Raw genomic sequence first — 13,047 nt, 5'->3', positions numbered from 1 at the left:
TTGTTATTTTGTATGTGCCATCAGTTGTTCTTGAGTGTTATACCTACTGGATCCTTAGACCTGAGATCGCCATTGTTTCTCACTGTGTGTAGTGGTGCATCTTGGGGCTAAATGCTACTCCGTAACTGGGTAGTTACAAAAGTAGCTTACAGGTGTGTCATGAAACATAGAATGGGATGTGAGCGGATCAAGATGGAATTTGCCCCTCCTAGATAACGGGAGAGATATCTCTGGGCCCCTCGAGATAGTTGGATTTGAAAGTGCATGGCCATGTCAAAGTGATTAAAGAGTTAATCATTATGACTAAAGGTTAGTTATTAATAGAATCCACTATTAGATCGAGAGAATGGTCGAGCTATCACAAAGGTGGCACGCATCTCGCCTTGAGCTTGACTGGTATCGTGTGGCAAATGGATCGGTGTATGAGTATATCTAAGGTTCGGCCGATATGATCTTTATGTGTATTTGTGAGTTAAGGGGTTTGGATATGGCAAATGGCAAACGGGTCACACACTTACGGGGTTTGGAATGTTGGAAAGCTTGCCTGTATGATTGTCTCTAGTGCAAGTGGGAGATTGTTGGTGATATGCCCAAGAGCCCATCATCACAATACGGTTTAAAGGCCCAAGAGGATATTGATCCAAGAGGGATTAGGGTTACTAATGGGCCTATGAGATAGAAGCCAATTAGTACGCCCTATATATACGAGGGAGGGGCTAGGGGGGCGATACAACCTGTGAGCCGTGCCACCTCCCTAGCCGTCACCCCCCCCCCCCCCCCCCCGTCTCTCGGCCGCCGCCCTTGCCGTATGTGCGGTGCTAGCACACCGACGCCCGGCGTTTCATCCCCGTACGTGTGGACTCCGTGGAGGCGATGCTGTGACTGATGCGCTGATCGGCTGCTGGGATCAAGGACGAGGAGCTCGGTTCGTGGGACGTGATCGACTACTTCCTCTACATCGACGCGCGACTTCTTCCGCTGCGCTGCGCGTCTAGTGGTAACGATCTATGATCTTCTACTCGCAAGTATCTTGGGTATATATGGTAGTGATGCTAGCGTAGCCTACCCGTTTCCCTACAGTTTTGCCATTCAACCAGTTTGTTATCCACCAAAACCCTCCTAAAATATAAATTGAGTGGCCTTGTGGCCAAAACAATGGCCACAGTCGCATGAGGATTCCTCACAACCTTGTAAAGTGATGGATATTTATCTTTGAATGACACTTGACCCTCCCATACATCGTCCCAGAACCTAGTTTTGCTCCCATCATTAATAGTGAAAGAGCCATTGGCCAAAATCTCATCTTTGATCTTCATAAGACCTCTCTAGAAATGAGAGTCATAAGGCTTTGCCTGTACTTGCATGAGGGATTTGGACACTAGGTATTTGTTCTTTAGTAAGCTTTGTCATATACTATTGGTATTAAACAGATTAACTAACCATTTTGCCAGCAAGCACTTATTCTGCAGTTGCAGATTTAAGATGTCAAGTCCACCTTGATCTTTAGGACGACATAATATGTCCCATTTGGCAAGTCGAAATTTATGCTTATTCGACGAGCCTTGACAAAAAAATCTCGATCTAAAATGGTCAAGATTTTTTAGTACCCCTTTCGGGATTTCAAAAAAGGACATCATAAACATGGGAAGGCTACTTAGTACCGAATTTAACAAGACCAACCGGCCCCCATAAGACATGTACTTAACTTTCCAACAAGAGAGTTTTCTCTCAAATCGTTCTTCAACCTTTCCCCACTCAGAATTGAGTAACTTGCGATGGTGCATTGGAATTCCCAAATATCTAAAAGCATATTCCCCAGCATTACAACCAAAGAGATCAGTGTAAAAGTCCTGCATCTCTTTAGCTGCCCCGTAGCAAAAAAATTCACTCTTGTGGAAGTTGATCTTTAACCCAGATAACTGTTCGAAAGCACAAAGCAACAGTTTAAGATTTTTAGCTTGTTCCAGGTCATGATCAATGAAAATGATGGTGTCATCGGCATACTGTAGGATAGACAAACCATCATCCAAAAGATTAGGTATGACACCCCTTATTTGACCATCGTCTTTTACCCTCTTAATGATGAGAGCCAACATATCCGCAACGATGTTAAATAAAATGGGTGACACAGGATCTCCTTGACGGAGCCCTCTCTTAGTTTGGAAATATGAACCAATTTCATCATTAATTTTGATCCCCACACTCCCACCAGAAATCATCCCTTCAACCCATCTACACCACTTAGAAGAAAACCCTTTCATGCGTAGTGTTTGTTGAAGGAATGTCCACTTTACTTTGTCATAGGCCTTTTCAAAGTCAATTTTAAAAATGACCCTATTTTGTTTTTTGGTATGCAGTTCATGGATAGTTTCATGTAAGATGACTACTCCTTCCATAATATTCCTGCCTGGCAAGAAAGCAGTCTGCATTGGCCCCATCACTATTTGGGCAACATTGTTCAACCTAATCGTAGCTACTTTAGTAAAGATTTTGAAGCTAACATTGAGGACGCAGATAGGTCTGTATTGTTGAACTTTTGTTGCCTCCTGAACTTTTGGAATTAGCGTAATGATTCCAAAGTTCAGACTGAAGAGGTTCAAATCTTTGTTATGGAAGTCCGCAAAAAAGGCCAAAAGGTCATCCTTAATTACTTCCCAGAATACTTGATAGAATTCAGTCGGAAAACCATCAGGGCCAGGGGCCTTGTTGTGTTCCATTTGGAAAACAGCACTTTTCACCTCAGCCTCAGTGAATTCACTAGTGAGCAACTCATTATCCTCTGGTGTCACTTGTGGAATATCCTGAATTCGATCTTCCTCAAGTGTAATCTCTGAAGCATCCGGAGGCCCAAACAGGTCTTTATAGAACTGAGTGATATAGCTCTTAAGTTGGGCATCACCAATAACAACTCCTTGATCATTTTCAAGTTTATAGATATGTTGTTTTCGGTGTTTCCCGTTAGCCACTAGATGGAAGAATCTTGTATTATCATCTTCCTCTAGAAGTGCTTTCACCTTTGCTCTCTCGTACCACTTTAATTCTTCCTCCCGCAAAAGAAGAACTAATCTCTCTTTTAGATAGTGTTTAAAATTAACCTCTTGATCTGAAAGAAAGGTAGTCTCAGCCTTCTTATCTAACTTCTCTAAAATAGCTAGAAGTCTCTTCTTTTCTTTATTGTATGTCCCTGCTGTATGTTTGGCCCAGCCTCTAAGATGCTGTCTGAGCCTACGGATTTTATTCTGCCACCTCTCCAGAGAAGTATGTCCAGATATTTCTGATTGCCAAATACTTGCAACCATATCATAAAAATCATCCCTAATCAACCATCCTCTCTCAAATTTAAAAGGACGTTGGCCAGAGTGGTGAGTGGACGCACCAGTATTAAGAATCAGAGGAGTATGATCTGAAATATCTCGATCTCTTGGTTCTACCATTGATAGAGGAAATTTAACTTCTCAATCTATACTAACCAGAACTCTATCAAGCTTCTCAAAAACCGGGTTGTCCCCAGGACCCGCCCATGTAAATTGGCGCCCGGACATAACAATTTCTTTGAGATCAAGAGAATCGATAACAGCATTGAACAAGTTTGGCCATTTAAAGTCAAACACCCCGGAGCTCTTATCATCCGGGCGTCTCATAATATTAAAGTCTCCTCCAATTAAATACGGAAGAGTCTCCTTTGAGCATGTGTTTGCCAATTCGACCAAAAACTCCTGCTTGTTTTGATATTGTGCTGGGCCATGGACCGTATATAGCACAAATTTGAAGCCATCATTTTTGCACCGCAAGGTAAATTTCACATAGAAATCTCCCTCTGCAATGGCTCCAATATCGAAAACCTACATATCCACCCCTAGTAGGATGCCTCCCGATCGACCATGAGGTGCCATACTATGCCAAAGGAAGGCCCGACCCGCACATAAGTTATTTAAAATGCGATCCGGAAAAACATCCCTACTAGTCTCGGAAAGAGCTATGAAACTGATTTGCTCTTCCTTAACTAAATCTGACAGAAATCTGTGTTTAGCCAAGTCTCTCAGACCTCTGCTATTCCAGAAAACCCCTTTTATTTGATCACAATTTTGGAAGGGGTTTTTGGTTTTTTTGGGACTTTGCTGTTTTTATAAATTCTGGCAGTATTAGTCCTTTTCTTCTGACAGACCGGAGAAAGATCGATAATATGATCCGACTTCAGGTCTTGCAGGTCCTCATTTAGATTACCACAAGCGTGGCTGAGAACTTCCGAGTTGGAATTGATTCGGCATTGGACACGGTTCAAAGGTAAACCGTAATCCATGATCATACCAACGATCAACATAGTGTGGCCTAGTTTCGGGAACAAAAATAAGTCCAGAAAACGTACAACTATGGGCATTCCATCTCCACACAACTCCAGTACAAAGATTATGGACGATCATATCCAACTAACAACTCAACACTACAACTAACTAAGTACTGGTGGTTCGTGGAGCTCTCCAACTTACGCTAATGCATTATGCATCGGGCTTCCCTGATTAAAAGGCTACCGCGTAAGGTCGAACACAACGAGAAGACTTGGACATGGTCGTCGCAAGGCCGTGGTTATCTCGGCAGCCGGACAGGGCACACGGACACGGCGAGCAGAGTCGAGCTCCCAGAGCGGGCGCCGCGGGCTAAGCGCGTTGCTCAACGTAAACGTGGTTGGATTGCATGTTTTCAACCAGTAACATACTCATTCCCTTAATCTATCTATTATCTTATTATTTAGTCAACAAACAGAGCCTCCATATTCGCTCTCAAGGCCTAGAAATTCCCACATTAATCGGAGAAAAATAAAAAAATAAAAATTACCCACCACTGCCATTATGATAAAAATCAGCCTAAAATACCCCTGTACCTAATTAAAAATCACCCACCAATGTTATTATGAAAAATTAAATATAAAATATCAATTAGCTATGTATCGTGCCATTATGATACAAATCAGCCTAAAATACCCCTGTGCCTAATTAAAAATCACCCACCAATGCCATTATGAAAAATTAAATATAAAATATCAATTAGCTATGTATCGGTTACAAATATATATTATTAATAAAAACTAAAGTTAACAACAATGATCAGAGAAAAATAGAAAAATAAAAATTACTCACCACTGTCATTATGATAAAAATCAGCCTAAACTACCCCTGTGCCTAATTAAAAATCACCCACCAATGCCATTATGAAAAATTAAATATAAAATATCAATTAGCTATGTATCAATTACCCACCACTGCCATTATGATAAAAATCAGCCTAAAATACCCCTATGCCTAATTAAAAATCGCCCATCAATGTCATTATGAAAAATTAATATAAAATATCAATTAGCTATGTATCAGTTAAAAATATATACTATTAATAAAAACTAAAGTTAACAACAATTAATCAAAATAAAATGAAAATAAGAAAAATTATATGCATAATATTATTAAAGCTCAATAAATCAAATTGTTATTACAGGTAGATCATATTTGAATTGTTTTAACCAATAATAATACATAATTTACGATAATGAACAAGATGATGTATGGTAAAAAAAATACTATAATCTTTAAGTAAGGATACAACGACATACAAATTTTTAAATTTTCAATACTAGCCGCACAAATGCACGGGTTGTATGTCTAGTTATCTTATTATTTGGCCAACAAACGGAGCCTCCACATTCGCTCTTAAGGCCTAGAAATTCCCACATTAATCGGAGAAAAATAAAAAATAAAAATTATCCACTACTACCATTATGATAAAAATTAGCCTAAAATACACCTGTGCCTAATTAAAAATCACCCACCAATGAAAAATTAAATATAAAATATCATTTAGCTATGTATCAGTTACAAATATATACTATTAATAAAAACTAAAGCTAACAACAATCAATCAAAATACAACGAAAATAAGAATAATTATATGCATAATATTATTAAAGCTCAACAAATCAAATTGTTATTATAGGTAGATCATATTTGAATTGTTTTAACCAATAATAAGACACAATTTATGATAATGAACATGGTGATGTATGGTAAAAAATAGTATAATTTTTAAATAAGGATACAACGTCATGAAAATTGTTGAATCTTCAATACTAGCCGCGCAAATGCGCGGGCTATACACCTAGTTTGATAGTAGCACTATCAAATTTTGGATGTGGAAGACATATCCTAGCAAATACGAAAAACTTCTGCAAAATTCAAAATATAAGTGCTGGTAAATAATAATAATAATAATAATAATAATAATAATAATAATAATAATAATAATAATAATAATAATAATAGGCTATTAGTTTGTAATATACTGTAGCATGTAGCAAGTATACCAGAAGCATTACATAGCTTTGCATGCACCCTCTCAGCATGCTATCTTATCTAGAAGATTTCACATGAGAAATTGTTTCAAAGAAAGTGCATGCGAAGAGCAGCATTCAGTTAAGCATAGTTGCGCCATGCAAAACAAGTTTGCACCATTCCTCAGAATGGTAAGCTTGGTGAAGAAGATAAGTGCAATGAAGACATCAGTACACTCCGCAACACTATATAAGAAGATAGTACTGCACAAAACCAAGGCATCATGAGAGAAGCCAGAACGCTCCACAACGAAGAAACTTGAGAAACCCGTAGCCAATAAAATCCCTGTAGAATCTTTGTACATTAGCTACCAAGACCATATCCCCTGTGAAGTTTGATGAAGGTTTCTGAAAGGGAAAACCATATGTAAACATTTTTTTGTTTAATAGAGTGGTTTTCCTACAATCTCTGTACACGCTGGTTGTGCATCTTAAATCTATGTGCCAATAATAAGAGAGAAGTCGTTTACTTGGTCGATGCAACCAGGCTATGAGTTGTTTGTGTGTGTGTGTGTGACAACTGACGATTACGCCGTAAAAAAAAGCACAAAAACGTACGGCACTGTGTTGACACGGTCCTGGGTCGTTGACATTGCGGTTGACTCGCCGTAGTTTCTGAATTTTGAGGTGAAAATGAAGCATTGGAGAATGCAATAATTTGGGCCCTCACTGTCATTTATTTTGTGATGCAGTAGTATGAAAGTATTTTTCAAGTTTTTTCTACACCGAAAACAAAGCCTCGACACGGAGCACCGCAAGCTATGGTTCAGTTTCAGTCTACTGAATTTTGCTGGGGCTTTATGCCTCATGGTAGACACTTAATGCTACCTACAATTCACGCTGTAATTTTCATCTAACCATTTGCCACCCAGGCTGATTCTCTACACTGAATACACACACGAGCAAAGTTTCACCCACATCACATGCCACATATAATTCAGCACAAAACAGAAAAGAAGAGTAACAACCACACTAGCTACTACTACAGTAACAATCTAGTCTACCTAGAACAAGCATCCACCGGCGCAGCAGGGGTTGTTACCACACGGCGGGCACCGGCACCCTCCCCTGCACCGGGGGCAGGAGCACACGCAGCCGCAGGAGCACTCCGGGCACGGCGCCGCCGGGCCGCCGAGGCACGAGCCGCTGCAGCAGGCCCCCTTGCCCCGGCAGGACGGCTCCCCCTCGCAGCACGCCGACTGGCACTTGCAGCAGGGATGCCGCAGGCCGCTGCAGCACGAGGACAGGCACCGGCCGAGGGCGCCGAGGCAGGAGCACGGGCCACCCGCGCAGGCGCAGTCGCCGGAACAGCAGCCGCTGCACGGCGGTCGGCAGTGGCCGCCGCAGCCCGGGTTGCAGCTGGGAGGGCTGCCGCAGCACGAAGGGGCCTTCGGACAGCTGCAGCTCGGCGCACAGCACCACCCCGTGTCGCGGCAGGCGCAGCAAGAGCAGCCGAAGCAGCTTGGCGCATTGGGCTTGGGCAGGCAGTGGCAACAGCAGCACAGGCATGAGAAGCATGTGCGCAATTTTGATCTGCACAGTATTACGTTTTCTCTGAATATGGCAGCAGTTCAACTGTGCAAGAAATGCTGTATGGAAATGGTACATTTTGAGCTTTGAGAGGACAACATACAGAGGCTTCGCCAAGGCTGCAAAAATGATTCAAAGCCAGCACTATAGCAGATGTCAGCAGCTTAACCTTTTCCGACGTATCCGTGGAGCTCACTTTGCCGGTGTGCGGGTGTGACATATGTGCTTGTTGCTTCTAAGTTCTAAATTCTACTACTACCCAATGGCTTGTTTGGTTAGGCGCGCTAGGATTCTAGCGTGCTTATTCTAGTCTCCACATGAAAAACCAAATTAAGTCTATTTGCAAAAAAATTTCAGAAATGGATGTAATTTTTCGCGACGAATCTAACGACGGTAATTAATCGATGATTTGATACAGTGATGCTACAGTAACCATTCTCTAATCGCGCGGTCAAATGCCTCATTAGATTCTTCAGGGTCACTGGCGCGGAGGTTCTGAAGTTTGTTTTTTAAACTGGTTTTGTTTGACACCGTAATTAGCGGTCAAACTATCACTATTTACTAGCACGCTGTAAACCAAACGGAGCCAATGCTATCAAATTCTAGTACTAAAATTCTGACAAAGCCGGTTTCGAGGATGGAAATTCAGTCATTTGTAGCCATAATGAAAGCTCAGTTCTACAACAATGTTGACTAAACTTGAATCTTGTATGGATCGATTCTTTGATAAATACTACTGAATTCAAAAGTAATGTTAATTTACATATTTGAGCAGAAACATGGCACCAAATTACCCGGCATTACTGTGCAATGGCTTTTGCTGCTACTTGAAAATTGATGGGCTGTTTATTTTACTTGTTTAGTGCTTCATCACATCTTAAAATCAGTGTCATTTTAGTGTTTCATAGTTTGAAACAAGCAATTAAAAAGCTTGAATATGCTTGTCCATGAGTCCAAAATAGTTTTCAGTGGAAGAACGAGGTACCTGATCCACCGATAGACGCTGCAAGATCCATGTTTCCTTTTGCTTCTGTAAGTAGCAGAACCAGCAAAAAAAAAGACACTGATAAGCAGCATCAACGTAAGACCTAGCTGACATGCAAGAATCAAGCTAAGAACTCATACACTGGTATCATCGGATCGACTTTCGCGCTGACGAACTCGGTGACACTGTCAGGAATTACTTGAAAGCATTAGCAACTTGGTGAGAACATTGGTAATTCAGGGTACACACAGACATAGCACTGTTAATTCTTGATATACTGCTACTAGCATTTGTCCTCCAGCCTCAAAGGTGAATACAAATGGAATCTGATCTATGTTTGAACAGTCCAAATTTGGAGCATGGGACCACCAGGACAAAATACAATTATTACGGAGCCACAACAGTTCAAGAAAATCAGAGTATACATGTCGCAGTTCATGTGAGCCTGTTTCCTATCAAGGGGGGAATGTGTGGGGTCAAGAAATATCTGGCCACAAAAAAAAAGATATATATATTTCTTTCCTTTTATCTTTTCTTATTTATTCTCTTAAAAAAATAAAGAGTTAGATTCTACTAGGTTCATCACCATAACTGTACATTTCTTAAAAACCAAGAAATATCATCAAGAACAACAAATTCTAAAAAAATAACACTGACTTGTCTTTTATGCAAAAGAAAAAAACAATGGCAAGGAGCATGAAAGGAGTATGAACAAGAAGTAGGCTACTTAGAAAAGGGCAACGATAAGGTTGCAGCTCCAGAGTCCAGACGAGAAAAGCAGAAAGGGAGGGAGGGAGGGAGCAAGAGCGTTACTCTTTGCAGCAGCGCGAGACCGGCTGAATCCGCTCGAGCCCGTGTATCTCTTGCTGCAAAAAAAAAAAGGCGAGTAGTCCCCGTCAGTCGATCAGTCGGGCATCAGTCAGGCCGCACGACGCAGCAGCGATGTGCAGGCCGGGAGAGAGGTGCAAGCTCTGCTCCCCAGTCATGGCCTTAGTTGCCAAGTGTAAAATTTTTGAAATATAATTTTTCTACATTTAAAGTATTAAATATAAATTAATTACAAAATTAATTATAAAATTCGTCTGTAAATTGCGAGACGAATTTAATGAGTCTAATTAATCTGTCATTATAAGTTATTTACTGTAGCAATTTAGTGTCTAATTACAGACTAATTATGTTCATTAAATTTGTCTCGTGATTTACAGGCAGACTGTGCAATGCGTTTTTTATTTCATCTAGATTTAAGTCTTCGTACAGATGTCGGAAAAAAATTTTAAATTTTAAATTATGCAACTAAACAACGCAAGGCATGTGCCATGAACGGAAGAGCGGGCTCGTCTGCCTGCCCATTGATTGCCATGCCGTGCCGATGCAAGACGCATGGAGTCGACCCATGGCCATGGTTAACCTTACCGGTGGGAACCGGACCGGTTTGACCGGTCCGGACCGGTTCCGGTTCCGACCGGTTCCCAACCGGTCCAAATTCAAATTTTGAATTTGAATTCAAAAAAATGAAAAATTCTCAAAAAATTCCTAAAAATATTTCAAGGTGTGATGAATCTAATGGTGTCAAATTTTCTCAAAAATTCGTTCATTTAGTATGGTTTGCGGAATTTATAAGTTAAATAAAAAAAACGTGCATACGAAAGTATACAAATACAATGTAAAAGTAGTATAAAAAAGAGTTGGAGGGTTCATTTAGACTAAAATATGTTGTACAAACATTTATTTAGTATACTTTGTGGGCATTTGAATTTAAACAAAAAAAGAAAAAAATTTGAATTTGACCTGTACCAGTCAAACCGGCCGGTTACCATCCAAACCGGCCGGTATACCGGCCAAACCGGCCGGTATACCGGTCTAACCGACCGGCATACCGATCGGAACCGGTTGAACGGGGAAGTTTGAATTCAAATTTGAATTCCACCGGTTCCGACCGGTAACCGGCCAAACCGGACCGGTATACCGGAACCGGAGGCCGGCGGTTACCGGTCACCGGTCGGATACGTGAACCCTGCCCATGGCTCGTTCAGCAGCAAAAATCTTTTTTTTTTTTGAAGAAAGAAGCAGGAGCAAACATCTGAGATGAGAGCTTTTTTTTTTCTTATCGGCATATCGGTAGCGGCGGCAGATAACCCCGAGCTTGTTGCGAGATGCAGGGTGACAGCACTACAACTCTACAAGTGCAAACAGCCGCAGGGAGAATTTTTTTCAAAGAAAAGACTTTGGAGAATGTGACTAATGGTAATACTTGCGAAATGCATATGTATGACGACCATCAAGCTTGATTAAGATTGGGGGAAAAAAAGAGAAAAAAAAAGTCCTCTCTTGTTTAGAGGCGACAAATAGGGTGGATTATAGCATTGGCTCATGGTGCTGTTCCCCTTCTCTTGGCAAGCCTCCTTTCATCACAAGAGAAGATCTTGGAAAGACAGCCATATCCTTTCAAAAAAAAAAGAAAGACAGCCATGGGTGACAACTGACAAAGCATGTCGTCGCGCCTCGGGCCTCGCGGCGAACTCCCACTCGCTCTGTCCCGAGACCCGACACGGAATGAACTCGCACGCACGCACGCAGCATAAAACTTTCTCGTTCTCCCAGAGATTTTGCTCCGTTCCCGATGCGCCACCGCCGCCTCGCGCATCCCAATCGCGCACGGGGCGGCCGCCGGCGAGCGGATGAACAGAGAGAAGAGGCTGGAGAGGTGGGTACCTCGAGGAAGCCGACCTCCCGGTTGAGGATGTGCACCTCGAGCTGCAGCCGGCGGCGGCCGCACAGGTCCGGGTACCTCGGCGGCGACCTGGGCCGCGGCGCCTCCCCCATCCTCGGCCGCCGGCCGCCGGCCGCCTCACCCGCCCGCGCGGTGCCTATCGACCAACGGCCAAACCAACCCTACGATGCTAGCTCAGCTACGGTATGGCCTGGCGCCCGGGCGTGTCGCGCGGGTCGGCCGGCTCAGGGGGGAGTGTGCGCGCGCGAGAGAGAGAAACAGCGCGAGGCAGGGTGGGCTGGTGGCGGCCGGGCGGCGGCTGATGCTTATAAACCGGCTCGCCCGGCTGGGCCGTTGCCGGGGACTGGCCGGCTCGCCAGCAGCTCTGGGGCCCTGGGCTCGGCGGCGGGGACCCCGCGTGCCTGGAGCGGCCTGCGGCGCGGGGCGGCTCGCCGGCACGGCGCGGGTGGGCAATCATAGCGTGACTGTGGTGGCAGCTCGCGCGGGGGAGTGGGGACGACGGGACGGGAGCGAGGCGCGCAGCAGCGAGTGAGTAGAGAGCCGAACGGCCGGTTCGCTTGCGGGCGGCTTGCCTTTGGGTGTGCAGCGCACGTACGTCGTTGTGGCAGGCCAGCGCGCGCGCGCGAGCGAGACAGGGCGTTCAGTCGTGGCATCACCGCTCATCAGAGGAACGGCAGGCGCGCGGGTCCCGCCCGCCGCCCGGCCCGCGGGGCGGCGTACGGGAGGCAGTAGGGCGCCGAACGAGTCGACCCAGGCAGCTCGCACGAGCTAGCAGTAGCTCATGATTAGCAGCGGCAGTGGCAGTACAGCGCCGGACCGAGGGAGCAATGCAAGCTGAAAGGGTACAGTACAGTAAAGCCTCATCCGGGAGCAATGCAAGCTGAAAGGGTACACCAACCAAACGCCCTATTCGGCTGGATGGTTTGCCTTGGCTAAACACTGTAGCGGCTGATTTTTTGTGAGAGAGCGTATATTGTAGCGGATGGTACTGTAGCAAACTACACGTGGTATAGTTTATTACGTGTAGGAGCGCGTACTGTACCAGTACTGTGGCTACCATGGAACTGTAGCTACAGTACCAGCCAGCCAGCGCTGGTCAGCGAGACGAACAGGCTGAAAGACTAAAGACCACGGCCCCTTTTGTTTATCCAGCAGGCCAGGCGGTAGCTGAAGCTTAGAACTCCCTGAGCTACTAGTAGCTCTCACTCCGAAACGGCCTGGGATCGAGATCCTTGGCTAGGAATAGTAACAAGCAGGCGATCGGAAGGCGAACCGAGCCGGCACTTCACACCTCACCATTTTTTCTCTACCAGCAGCTGCATCAGCAGCCACCGGCTTTGGCTGCGGCCGCAAGGATTGGCCGGCCGGCTTGGCTGCTGCCCGCCTGCCCCGGCCTCTCCTGCCGCCCTGACGCCTGGCCCGGAG

The 13,047-nt window shown here is 44.2% G+C and overlaps 1 protein-coding gene across 1 annotated transcript; it reads right to left on the bottom strand.

The window, feature by feature from the left end:
* Positions 1-7,141: 7,141 nt before the first annotated feature.
* Positions 7,142-11,911, bottom strand: LOC120680002 (keratin-associated protein 5-7-like). Its single transcript, XM_039961653.1, has 5 exons — positions 11,604-11,911; positions 9,705-9,757; positions 9,032-9,076; positions 8,892-8,936; positions 7,142-7,909 (listed from the first exon to the last, which is right to left on the bottom strand). The coding sequence occupies exons 1-5, from the start codon at positions 11,712-11,714 to the stop codon at positions 7,381-7,383; spliced, it is 783 nt and encodes a 260-aa protein (XP_039817587.1). The 5' UTR covers positions 11,715-11,911; the 3' UTR covers positions 7,142-7,380.
* Positions 11,912-13,047: the final 1,136 nt, after the last annotated feature.

Source organism: Panicum virgatum, chromosome 6N (genome assembly GCF_016808335.1).
Source record: "Panicum virgatum strain AP13 chromosome 6N, P.virgatum_v5, whole genome shotgun sequence".
Classification (NCBI taxonomy): domain Eukaryota; kingdom Viridiplantae; phylum Streptophyta; class Magnoliopsida; order Poales; family Poaceae; genus Panicum; species Panicum virgatum.
This window is presented reverse-complemented; position numbering and strand designations above follow the sequence as displayed.